We start from the raw sequence: 13,936 nt of genomic DNA, 5'->3' as shown, positions 1-13,936 counted from the left end.
AATGAAAATCTAAACACCTATTTGCTTTGTATCATATTTGTGTATTCAACTAATATCCAGTAATCTTTAGCAGTTAATTGCTTTAGATTACTAACTTTGTGAACTTTCCATAACAAATTTTTAATCCCGTTTGGGATAGTTCTGGGCAGTTTCCTGCCATAAAATTTGTGTTCACATGTATGGAAGAATTGTAATGTTAGCCTAATTGCAAGATTTTGGAAGGTAAGTTACCACAAGTATTAGTTACAGTACAGATCCAGACACAAATGTATGTGGAACTATCCACATCATTGCTTTCCTACTAGCCTTATCCCTACAACTAGTGTAGATAATTATTGCTGACTTACTGGAATTCTTCTTAAAATCAACAAAATCACTGTTGGTTTTAAAGTTTTGATAAACAACTAAAGAAGGATTCATAAATTGTTTATAACAATTATTTGAAAATAATATTTTGATATTGTGGGTCATATAAAAATATTTTTCATAATTCATTGCTCTGTAGACTATTGGGAGTTTGTTTCCAGTGTCCTTAACTAACTTGTTTAATTTGTATCTAGAAGCTACAGAAGAAGTTTCTCTGGACAGTCCAGAAAGGGAACCTATACTTTCCTCAGAACCTTCTCCTGCAGTCACACCTGTGACCCCCACGACACTCATTGCTCCCAGAATTGAATCAAAGAGTATGTCTGCTCCTGTGATCTTTGATAGATCCAGGGAGGAGGTATGGAAAATGTTTGTATTCTAGGTTAATATGTAAATAATACATTTTTTGTTCTCTCCTGTTAGTTATTTGTAATCAAAAAGCCTTTTAGAAATTTTTGAAAAAGAACACTGAACTAAAGAAGTCAGGTGATTTGGCTTCTAATTTTATCCCTACCACTTTTTAGTCCAGTAACTTGGGCACATCACTTTCCTTCTCAAGTCAAGCAGTTTGTTATTTGTGATCTCATAATGATAATGTGTGTCTCAGTGTTCTTCTCTTGGTCAAATAAGAAAATGTCTAAAAGTGCTTGAAAACTTAATCACAATAAAGTGGTATCTTGAGTAATTTTATTTGATACAAGTGTGTAATAAGTGTTAGTGGTTAATAACACTGGCAGAGTAAGGGATGTGTTGTGAGTGAAGAGGAAGCATGAGAGCCTTCTAGGGTGTGATGATGGTGTTTTTTCTTAATTTACATTCTGATTACAGAGATGTGTTTGTAAAAGTCATTGAGCTGTATACCTAGGATTTATATACGTATTATGTATGTATGTTACGGTTCAAATAAGGCTTACTTTTAAAAAATCTGTACAGGAAGGCAACTTTGAAAAAAATTATTAGAAAAACATACTTTTCAATAGTCTTAGACTATTAATATTGTTTTTAAAATTTGCAAGATTTAAGTTTCTGTGCTTTCTTCTTGAAAATAAGAAAACTTTCCCTCTGAACTGCTATTAGTAAGGATTGCTTATTTATAATGACATAAAAAGTGCTTCTCTCTAGTCTCATAGGTTTATCCTTTTTTCCTACTTCTTTTTTCAGTGAGCTTTATAGTGCTTTCATTGGTTTCAAGAAGAAGGTGTTTACTAGGTAATTGGAGAAATCATGATGTTCAGGTTGCTTATAATAATTTCTGCAAGTGTGTAGCATTCTTCTGGCAAGATTGAAAAATACTAATATTAAAAAAATTAAGGAATTAATTTCATAATCTGAATCTGAAGATTGAGTATATAGGACAAAAACATTCCACAATATTCCTACAGAATACTAAAACGTTTTCTCTATGTTTGAGGAGTTGGAGGAACACAAGATTTTCTGTTCCTTCTCCCAGTGATCCTTTTCCTATTATCTTTGTGTTTGTATTTTTTATATAGTCAGGGAATGTGAAAACTTTGTTTTTCAGAAATGGAGTGCTGAGTGACTTTTCAAATTGTTTGAAGTGACAGTGACCCTAATAAAAGATAGATGGTAAAAATTATAGTTATTAGTGTTATGACAATAATATAAATTGAAATCTTTAATAGAAAAAAAAAACCCACCATTTTCCTAGATTGATGAAGAAGCAAATGGAGATGTTTTTGATATAGAAATTGGTGTATCAGATCCAGAGAAAGTTGGTGAGTCAATATTTATTATGTTTTGTACTTGCTTTTTTGATAATTAGCTTGGTTGTTTATGTGCTGTTTTTCTTAACTGGATGCATTGTTACAATATTAAAATGGTGCTTTTATTTTTAAACTTGTGGCACCTTGTTGTTTTGGTTTTTTCCCCTGCTTTATTGAGGTATAGTTGACAAATAAAAATTGTGTATATTAGGGATATGCAATGTGATGATTTAATATACGTTATGTAATGGTCACCACAATTAAGTTAATGTATTACCTCACATAGTCACCGTGTGTGTGTGTGTGTGTGTGTGTGTGGCTAAGCTCATGATTTTTAATAGTTTGACTTTTCTTGTAGGTGATGGCATGAATGCTTACATGGCTTATAGAGTAACAACAAAGGTAAGCCTTTTATTCCTTTAAAAAAATATTGAGCCCTCACCGTGTATAGTATGAGGATACTACAGGGATTAGGGTGTAAGTGATCACTGTCTTTACAAAGGTTATCCAGTAAAAGTTGCATATAAATAGTTACAGTGCGTTGTGAGTTAGTTGTTTGGTAGGTAGAGTGTTCTGGGAGAGTATGCAGGAAGGGATCTAATCTGGGCAAAGGTAGGAGAATTGATTGGTGTGGGAGGGGGGTAAAGAGATTTGCTTGTGTAAAAGCCAGAAATCAAGAAAGCATTGTGCTTTCTAGGATCTGCAGGAAGTGATGCCAGATTAAATTGTTTGGCAGTAAGCCTGCCTGTATTATGAACAGCCACAGTGGGAATTTGGGCTTCATCCTTATATATATAATGGAGAGCCATTGAAGAGGTTCACACAAGAGTATGACACAATTAGGTTTTCGTTTGTTCTAGAAAGCTCCCTCTGACTCAGTATGGATTGGGAGGATCAAAGTAAAGGTCAGGATTTCTAGTTAAGAGGCAGTTGTGATCCTTAAAGGGGTTGTAGGCCTTCAAATCTTAGAGAAGGTCTGAAACAGTCCTAGCTGTGAGAAGTGATACTTAGTACTAAGGAATTGATTCTGGGGATGAGTGAAATAAATGGTTTCTTGAGTTGTATAGGAGGTAGAATCAGTAAGGCTTGGATGTAAGGAGTGAGGAAGGAGGGATGCCTGAGTTTTTGTCTAGAGGAACTTTGTGGCTATCGGAGTGATGCTGGAGAAAGGCAACACGAGGGGAGGAACACAGTATGGAGTGAGATTTGTTAATTCATTGAACAGATACTTATTTATTAAATACCTTGGAGTCAGTCTCTTTCCAAGGACTAGAGTATAGTAGTAAACATTACAGAGAAGTGCCCTTCACTCATAGAACTTAGGTTCGAGTAGGGGAAAATATGATGAAATTGAGGTGGCAGTGAGATTTAAGTGCAGGCTCCCCTTGGGCTATGTATTAGACTGAAACTCTTATGATTCTGACCTCATATGTTTCTGTAAAAAACAAATATGATTTGGGTTTTTTCAGTTGTTAGAAATCTGTGTATCACATTAGTTAACTACTCTATATTTTTTTGCAAAGTAGGCCTGTGTGTGTGTGTGCATGTTCACATTTATGTATTACATTAACTTCTAAATAATTGTTTAGCATTCAGTATTTGAAATGCCTCTTCTTCACTTGCAGACTTCTCTTTCCATGTTCAGTAAGAGTGAATTTTCAGTTAAAAGAAGATTTAGTGACTTTCTCGGTTTACATAGCAAGTTAGCAAGCAAGTATTTACATGTCGGTTATATTGTGCCACCGGCTCCAGAAAAGAGTATAGTAGGTAAGTATGAATTTTTAAAAATTGATTTTTGTTACTTTCACTCGTGCAATTTTGACTGTATAGATTTGTGTATTCCGTGATCATTCACTATCATGACATCTCAATGTCTAGAGAAAACTGAACTTAAATATTCTGTTTATGATAGTCATTCATGAGCTGAAGAGTGTATAGCTAATAGTTTTATTTTCTTACACCTGCTGATTGTGATTTATATAATGAAGTTAACTATTGGGTCAGAATTTGACAAGGTGAAAGCAATTAAAAACCCTTTTAAGCTCATTAGAGTACCTTATTACTGAATAACACTTAGAGAATATTTAAAATTATTAGCACATTAACATTTTTCTAAGGGCTTGGAGGTGTTTCGTGCTCAGCTGTACATTGTACAAAAAGATATGATCTAGCTTTGCTCACATAGAAGCTATTTAAACTCAGTTTATCATGTACCTCAATTTAACATTTAAAAACATTTCTACTTTTACAGGTAATAAAGGCTTACTTAGTTAAGAATATGCAGAATATTACAAAAGAGGAGGAGAACCTCCATTGTTCCACCATTAAAAAACATCTGTCATCTCTTAAAATTTTGTAGTATTTTTTCAAAGCTTTTCAGTCATAGGTTTTTATTTACCTCTATTTTTTATATACATAAGATTATTATTCTGAAAAATAGTTAAAATGAATTTTACTTATAAGTTATTGTTTTTGCTTTTTTTAAGCATTTGAAAAGCAGTTTTATCCGTATCTTTTATGATTTTGAAACCTTATATATTTAAATGCATTTATTATACTCTCTCTTTTTTTAAATTCAGAGATCTAGTACACTTCTTCAGCCTTTTGGTCTCAAGACCCCTTGTATTATTCAGAATTATTGAGAGCCTTAAAGAGCTTTTGCTTTTGGAGCTCTCTCTTTTGATATTTATTATATGAGAATTTTTAATTGTATTTATTAATTCATTTAAAAATAAAAAACTCACTACCTGTTAATGAATAAAATTTTTGTATTTGTAAGACAAAAAAATTTAACGTTTTAAGAGTGGCTTGTGCTTTTTTGTTGTTTTCTGTTTTTTACATTTTTGCAAAATCTCTAATTTCTGACTTAATAGAAAATAGCTGTATTTTCATATCTGCTTCTGAACTCTGTTGTGATACAATACATCATATAACTTTTGTAAAACTCTACTGAGTTCTCATGAAAGAGTGAGAGTAAAAAAAGACAAAAATAGCAGCTTAGTGTTATGAAGACAGATTTTTGTACACATTCCCCACCCCCCCACAGCCCCCCAAAAGGGTCTCAGAAACCTTCTGGGTATTCTAACCATACTTTGAGAACTGCTAGTCTAGTTAATAATGTTATTTCTCTCTTCTCTAAACTGTTACAGTGGTATCTTTTGGCTTCCCATTATCTATGTAGTGAACTTAAGTTTCATTTATCATAAATTATTAGTAATGTCCTTTTTTCTTTGACTTTAAAGTTGTACAACTACTTGTGTATATCAAAAGAAGAAAAAAAATAGTTTTTCTCATTTTGGTGATTAGATACACTAGTATAGTCCTTAAGCACTGAGCCAGAAAAAAATTTTTTTAACTAAATTTTTTGTTGTTGCTGTTGGTTGTGTTGGGTCTTCGTTGCTGTGCTTGGGCTTTCTCTAGTTGTGGACAGTGGGGGCTACTCTGTTGCTGCACAGCCTTCTCATTGCAGTGGCTTCTCTTGTTGCGGAGCATGGGCTCTAGGTGCACAGGCTTCAGTAGTTGTGGCATGAGGGCTCAATAGTTGTGGCTCGTGGGCTCTAGAGCACAGTCTTAATAATTGTGGCACATAGGCTTGGTTGCTCCATGGCATGTGGGATCTTCCCACACCAGGCTCGAAACCCATGTCCCCTGCATTGGCAGGCGGGTTCTTAACCACTGCGCCACCAGGGAAGTCCCAGATTTTTATGCCCAAGTTTATTGTGTTTCAAACTAATATTTTGCCCTAATAATCTTAAACCTTCCACAAATTATTGAATTAAAAGGATTGAAAAGACAAAGAATGTGGGGCAACCACATAAAATGCAGTTTTTTTAAAAAAGTTATAAAGAAAGAAATTAGCAGGAAAAATAAATACAGTTAAATAAAAGATGAAGCCAAGTTAAACAGTTTCCTCTAAATGTGTACATAAAGTCTGAACAACTATTGAAGGTGAGTAACAAGTTGTTCTGTGAAGTTCCTGGCAGAAAATCAAGTAGAGAAGCAGTCATTTAAAAAATTTCATATTGTCCATCAGTTTTTAAAAATAAAAATGAATATATTGTCTAAGAAAAATGTTAAATATGAGAGGCCTTTTTAATTACATACCCAGTGGTTTTCAAGTAACAAACACAGTGGTGTAATAAGAATAGTAACTTCTCTTTCCTGGGAAGCTGTAACTGCTTCTGCAGGGAAAGGAGTCTTTTCATTAGTGTATAACTGTTGCCGCTTTTATAGAACCTTAGTTACTTAAAAACACTATTTTCATGAAGCTTTTAAAAAATAGCAACAAAGAAGTTGAAAATTGTTGAGGTAACTGGTTAGAGTAACTTTTTATTTACTTCAGTGGCCCATAATGGTTACTTAGCTCTAGGAAGTAGCCTGAGCAGATCACAGAATTTAAAAAAGTAAAAAAATTATATACTGGTAAGGTTTTTTCGCAAAATCTGAATATGTGAAATAATTAACATCCCACATGTAGTAGTCCACTTAAGGTAGGTAATTTTAAGTGTTTGAATGAGTTTTCCTTTTCAAACTATTGTCTTTCAGAGGAATTATGTTAAACAAAACATTCATAGGTGACACATGGTTATTGAGCAGGTGTACCAACCTGAATAAAAATTACATGGTTTTACATGATCTATTTTTAAATGGGTTTATTGAAATATAATTCACATGCCATACAATTCACCCATTTAAAGTGTATAATTCATTAGGTTTTCATATATTCAGTCTTGTGCATACCTCACCACAGTCAGTTTTAGAATATATCTGTTACCCCTTAGCCATCATTCTCTAATTGCCTCATCCCCTCAGTCCTAGGGGGACTTGCTTGCTTTCTCTCTAGATTTTCCAATTCTGGACGTTTTAAAAAAAGGGGCTCATATGATATATGGTCCTTTGTGACAAGCTTCTGTCACGTAGCATAATATTTATAAGGTTCATCCATGCTGTACATGTGTCATTACTTCATTTCTACAGAATCGAATTTTGAAAGTAAAAAGAACAGGGAAAAGAAGAAAAATCTGCAGTCTGATGTTAGTGTAAAAATTGAAATTACTTATACAGAAATGATTAGCATGATTTTTATTTTTTAAATTTGAAGCATTCTAAATGTCAGCTATGTTCTAAAAATCATAAAAAATCATAAAAATCTAAATGTCAGCTTCAGTTCTAAAAATCAGCTATGATAAATAAACAAGAACATGTTCTTAGAATCTGCAACAGAGGAAATACTTAGCATATTCACGGATTACACTTATTTTTATTTTTCTAGTCTCCAAAGTAAAGAATGTTAATTGCTGCTCATAAGAGATGAAAATATCAAATGAGCTTAAATTTACTAATTTGAACTCTATTATGCGTATTGAAATGCAAACACATTTTAACAGACCGAGAGTGTAATATATATCAGGTAAAGAATCCAAACAGTTACAGGTCAGAAAACTACAGACACAGCTCAACCTCTGCTTTAGCTATACTCTTTTATAACTTCTGTTATAAGTACTTGCCAAGTAGAGATGTTAATTTCTCAAAACTATGATACTAGTTATAATTTTAGGAGCTTTTTTGTCAACTTCAAATTTAAAATGTATTATGCAGAGATGATTATACAAGAATGTTTCTCAGTAATAGAAAATCATGAGTCTCATTCACTTTTTTCAAAGGCATGACCAAGGTCAAAGTGGGTAAAGAAGATTCATCATCCACAGAATTTGTAGAAAAACGGAGAGCAGCTCTTGAAAGGTAATTCTAATCAGCTATGTTTATTACTCTCACGTTTTTACTAATGTAATATAAATCCTAATTCCATTAAATGGCACAAGTATATTTTAAGTATTAAAATTCTCAAAGTACCACTTGATTACTCTTAAGTGCTATAAGCTTTTATTAAGAAAATTGATTCATTCAAAAACATAGTACTGTATACTTGTTCCATTTTTATTAATTCTCATTAACAGTCTAACAAAATAATACCTGTTTTCATCCAAATTAATTCTTCCTTTGAATTATTACTTGGTGATATTGAAATATTTTTAAATACAATGAAAAATTAGGTTTGTGCTCCCTCCTTCAATTCTGTATAATTGGTTTTGACTTGAGTGTACAAAAGTATTAGTCATTGCTTGAGCTGACTGATAGATACATATGCTGTACCCTCCTTTAGACATCTTGACCTGACACATTTCCTATAGCTTTGAAGACTTGTATTCATTGTGGCCAACTAAAAGGGAAATAGGTGGGAAGAATCTTAACATCTCTTCCTTGCTACGCTGAAATGTGAGAAAACAAGTTCAAAACTATCATAAAGTTGAACTTATAGTACCTAAGTTGGTAATTACCTAGATTCAAAACATTTTCTAATTTCATAGTGTTTTTGTTATTTTAATTGAATTTGCTTTTTCTGTTTTATTTTCTCTCGGCTTAAAATTAGTGGTTGGGATAGATAGGACAGATATTAGGAAATAGTATATATATCTACAGGGTACAAATTATTTTTTAAAACTTTTTGAGGCAGTGTATTTCTGGGTTTTAGTTATAAATTGTTTCAACTTTAAGAAAATACCACAGTAAAGTCAGGTTTGAACACTTTGCAATAAGAAAAACTAGCGTACAGCTTAAAATCTTATAATAGAGAAGACTTAAAAAAATGAGATTATGTCTATAAGACTCAACAGTTATTCAGGAAAAGGATTTAAATTGCATCAACAGAAGTTTAATTTAGGCATTAGAATCAATTCTGTTGTGAAAGAGATCATAGAATGAGTATTTTTAAGAATAAAGGTAGATAATGTGCTGCGTTGGTTTTGCTTAGTCCTTCCTGAAATTATATGTATAACCATGACCTTTTGAGAAGCCTTTTCAGTCCTGTTTTTCTATGAGTAAATTTGAAATATTTTGGATGGCATTCTTGATAAGGAACTTAATGAAGATTTATTGTACCAAGGACATATAATTTGATTCTGCATTCACCTTTCTTTTAAATTGAATGCATTGCATAGTACCTAAACCATACCTTCATTCACTGTGTAACACTGAGGAGAGTTTTAAGGAGATATTAAAGCTTGACCTAGTGTGTATGTGAAGATAATTTCTTTACTGATAAATGTTACTTGTTAAATACTACCTTAGTGGAATTTGCAGTAGTGATAAAAAAGGAGAAACTATACTGTGAGTTCATTTTACCTTACAAAAGATAACTAAAGAAAATATAGGTGTAAAGGTACAGAAGCAAAGGAACTGGAATGATTTTTCTCAAGTGATTTTTCTGTGGCATTTCTTAAAATGTAAACATTAGAATAGGCATATCTGTGGGATATATAACCTAGTTGGATCTGGCAGGCCAACGAAATATTTGTTTACACTCTGGTATTTATTTACATATTTATTTGTTTGTTCAACTTAGAGAATCCAGATGAACAGAAGGATAAACATCTGGTATTAAAATATGGGAAGAGAAAGAGTGGTTAACGCAAATAATCCCCCTGTGCCACACTCAGTAAAGTAAGCAGAAACTACTTCTAAGTATCCCGATGGTTGCTCACGTGATTTTTGTAAGAGTGCTTCATATCTTACCTTACGACCATATTGAGTTTGTTTTGTAGTAAGGATACACTTCTGTAAATATAGACTAAGAACTGTAAAGTAGCATGATATGGTGTGTAGGATTTTAGAATCCTTTCTCTGTTGAAGCCCGCACTCCATTACACACTTATAAACTATCTGTGAGGCCTTGGACAAATTATTTAACTTAAGTTCATTGCTCCTTTTCTCTAACATATAAGTGTATCATACCAAGCACCTGAAAACCCAACTGGCAAAGCCTAAACAGTTAATGTAGATTGATTAATCCACTCGTTCATATCAGGAAGCTTAGAGCTAGGCAGATGTTTAGTATTATCAGATCCATTAGGAAATCCTATTGCTTCCTTCTGATATCTGGACAGCCATTTTTTCACCCATTCACTACTAGACCAAATGTGTGAATTAACTGCAGTAGACTCCTCATTGGCCTCCCTGTTTCCATCCTTGTACCTCTACTCTTTTTCTAATATAGCAGCCAGGGTCATCCTTTTAAAATGTTAATCAAATCATGTTCCCACCCCCACTCATCCACCCACCCAATTTCACTCAATAAAAGCCAGAGTCCTTATAATGGCCTATATTAAATCTTACATGACTGCTCGCTCTGTTACCTACTTGATCTCATATCTTCCATGATCACTTTGCTCTAGGCCACACTCACCTTTTTTCTGCTCCTCAAAATCCCAGGCATTTTCCTATCTTAGGGTTCCACCCTCTACCCGGTTCCTACTACCTAGAAAGCTTTTTTTCCCAGGTATCTGCGTGGCTAATTTCCCTTACCTCTTTCAAATTCAAACATTCAAATATCACCTTTCCAGTAAAGCCTGTTTTGATTATTGGTTTAATTCTGACCTATTCTGTTTAAACTGCCATCAGCCACACATAGTTGATCCCATTTACTTGTCCTTTCTCTACTTGTCTTTTCATTTTTCCCCAGCATTTGCCACCTTATCACGTACTACATAATTTTTATGTTTGTGATTTATTGTCTATCTTCTCTTACTAAAATCAAAGCTCCACTAGAGAAGGAATCCTGTTCTCTTTTGTTCACTGATACATTCTGAGTATTTAGAACAGTAACTGATGTATAGTAAATGCTCAGTAAATGTTGAATGAACAAATGCATGTCATCAAAGACCCAGGCTTTTTCTACCTTCTATTCTCTCATTGTTAGCATATATGTTTAAGTCTTAAGCAAGAGAAATATCTTTAACTCTGTTCCTTTCAAGCATTTTGTGTAACCTGGTTTGTTTTGGTAAGTAAGTAAGAATTTGAAAACCTTAAGTGATTCTAAATGTAACAATAACCTTTCCTTAGCTCAAATTTCAAGAACTACTGACCACCTCTTGTTGAGTCTGATACTTATTTTTCATCAGTTCCATTTCTGTTTTCCTTCAGTGTTTCTGCTTCTCCCCATACCTCTTTTCATGTATTCTTCCTACATTCTTTTCCTTTTTGTTCAGTGTATATATACAAATAGTCATCAATTTAAAATCCATTTTATGTTTCTTTTCTTAATTTTAACATTATGTAAGTTTAATACCTTTTTTTAATGGTTTAATCGCTCTTTATTTTCATGTAACCCTTAAGAAGAAAAGTTTTTCTGTCTTTTTCTAGAATATCATTTTCCAGAATTGATTACTTAGAATGCTAGTATGTGGTAGGGTATGAAAAGGAAATCTGTTGTCAATTGAGGTTAATTAATATAGGGTATAACAAAGTTAAACCAAGTTTTTTTCCTGCAGTATTTCTCATAGCATTTAATATGCTGCTGTTCATTATGAGTCTTTTTTTTAAATTATTTTATTTTATTTTGGCTATATTGGGTCTTTGTTGCTGCGTGTGGGCTTTGTCTAGTTGTGGTGAACTGGGGCTGCCCTTTGTTGCGGTGTGTGGGCTTCTCAGTGTGGTGGCTTCTCTTGTGGGGAGCACAGGCTCTAGGTGTGCACGTGCTTCAGTAGTTGTGGCATGTGGGCTCAGTAGTTGTGGCATATGGGCTTAGTTGCTCCGCAGCATGTGGTATCTTCCCAGACCAGGGACTGAACCCGTGTCCCCTGCATTGGCAGGTGGATTCTTAACCACTGCACCACCAGGGAAGCCCCCCTTATGAATCTTAAAGAAAGGAATATGTATGTAATATATTTCAAAATTTCTTGATTGTAGAACCAATATTTTTCATGGAATATTGCATAAGACTAGTATTCTGCAGAACTCACTTTAAAAAGCTATTTTAGAATATAAATAGTATTACATTAGTTATTTCCATTTAGGTTTGAAATAATTAAAACATTTCTTGAAGTTTGGGTACTAGATGTTTTGTCTTCCTGCTTGTTCATTTTACGAATGTCTGCATGCTTGCTATTTGCCAGCTGCTGTGTACACTCAGGTAAACAACTTATGCACAGTGGTTTAAGCAGTACACAGTCTAAGCGACTGAATAACTCATCTAGAGTAGTACTGGAGAACTTCAGTGTTAAAATTGTAAGTAAAATTTTCCAGTGGGAAAATACTAACATTTCTTAATAAACTTACAGGATTAGTGTTCCTACTACATCTCTTTTTTAGCCTTATAAACAGCAGGTATTTTTTAAAACCACAGTGTAGATTGCATTGTACATATCTATTACATGCTCTGTTTCTATTGTAATGACCTCTCATGCGGGCTGTTGACTTAAAGTGAAGTTTAATATGGTGTGTATTTTATTTAAATATACAAATACAGAAGTTAACATTTAAGCAGCGATTATATAGTCATTTTAACCATTATATACAGTGTTTGACTTTAGAAAAGATTATTACTTTTTTTCAGAAACTATTTTAGGCATACTTTATAATCTTGTAAAGAGAAATAATTACTGACTACATTTATTCTGCAGAAATAGAGTAAAGGTATATTAACTGTTAGGCAAAATATTATAATTGAAATAATACTGCATGTAATCATGAATCTGGGGAAAGAGCAATTTTTTAAAAATGGGATTAGGTAAGTAATCAATGGTCATCAAACAGTGGACTTTTTTTATGAAAGAAAGGTGGATAATTTATTATGAATGTCAGGGGTGGACTTGTTCTAGTAAAGGAAAATTACTAAAGTTAGGCTGATAATGATTTAATAATGATGTTTCTCTTTTTATTTTTATTTTATGTGGTGTCATATAAGGAAGACATTTATCAAAAATAGCAAAACCTTAAAAATAGAAATACTGAAGAAAATTTAGTCCTTGTCAAATAAGAACCAAAACTGATTTGAAAATTAAAATCTGCTGCCAAGGGGGAAAAAATTGGTAGGCTGTTCTCCATTTTGGTAATGAAGACAAAAAAAAAAAGTTTGACTGGAATATATAGTAATGTATGTATTTCTAGAATATGTATAGTAATAACTGGGAACATACTGACCCACCAAAAGACAGAGTTATTTGACACATATATATCCTTTTATAACTCTAATACTTTGCACTGAGAAGTTTGGTAACTTATTTAACCCCTCCCCATCCCTATCTCCACCCCCTACCGTAGCTCTTTTAACATAACTATGAATTTTCAAAAGATGAACAGAAAGCTTTTTAATCATTAAATTACTGTAAGATTCTACATAAAGGCAAACTGATATGATAGAAGGCAAACAGAGGACTTTTTTTTTTAATTTTTATTTTGTTGAAATAAGATTTAAAATAAGATGCTACTGATAAATAAAGGAGCATTTTATTCTTAAATCTAGGTATCTTCAAAGAACAGTAAAGCATCCAACTTTACTACAGGATCCTGACTTAAGGCAGTTCTTGGAAAGTTCAGAGGTATTTCTACTTTAAATTTTTATATGTAAATGTTCTTATTTATGATTATCAGTGTAATAATTTATATAAGAACAGGTGTTCAGTAAACAGTTGATTAATAGATGAAATTAAGCAATGATTTTTTTCTTAGTGCTTTAATTAGCTTTAATTACTTAAGTAAATTACTAGCAAAATATCTTCTCCGCATTGTTAATTATAGGATGATAATTCCCTTTCTTGAAAAACTAAAACCAGATTTAAAAGAATGGCTTATAAATAGTCTAATTCCGAATGCCCTAAGTTGTTGCTTAGGCATTGTGTTGAAATAAGTATTCGGACCTCATTTTAGAGATAGTTGAATGTGTTTCTGTGTCTACATTCTGATAGTCTTATTAAGGTTTTGAAATGCAAATTTGTGATTTGAAAGAGCTTTAATAATAACCATGCTGCCCTTTATATTTGGTACATTTTATCCTCTAATTGTTAACATTT

At 32.8% G+C, this 13,936-nt stretch overlaps 1 protein-coding gene across 2 annotated transcripts in view; it reads left to right on the top strand.

Moving 5' to 3' along the window:
* The window catches only part of SNX2 (sorting nexin 2), a 53,426-nt gene that overhangs the window by 26,973 nt on the left and 12,517 nt on the right, over window positions 1-13,936 (top strand). For both annotated transcript variants that reach the window (XM_057736643.1, XM_057736653.1), the window contains 6 exons: window positions 561-724; window positions 2,036-2,102; window positions 2,449-2,492; window positions 3,716-3,857; window positions 7,754-7,832; window positions 13,390-13,465. In XM_057736643.1, coding sequence (XP_057592626.1) covers window positions 561-724; window positions 2,036-2,102; window positions 2,449-2,492; window positions 3,716-3,857; window positions 7,754-7,832; window positions 13,390-13,465 — 572 coding nt within the window. The remainder of the gene's footprint in view (window positions 1-560; window positions 725-2,035; window positions 2,103-2,448; window positions 2,493-3,715; window positions 3,858-7,753; window positions 7,833-13,389; window positions 13,466-13,936) is intronic.

This window comes from Hippopotamus amphibius, chromosome 1 (genome assembly GCF_030028045.1).
Source record: "Hippopotamus amphibius kiboko isolate mHipAmp2 chromosome 1, mHipAmp2.hap2, whole genome shotgun sequence".
Lineage (NCBI taxonomy): Eukaryota > Metazoa > Chordata > Mammalia > Artiodactyla > Hippopotamidae > Hippopotamus > Hippopotamus amphibius.
This window is presented reverse-complemented; position numbering and strand designations above follow the sequence as displayed.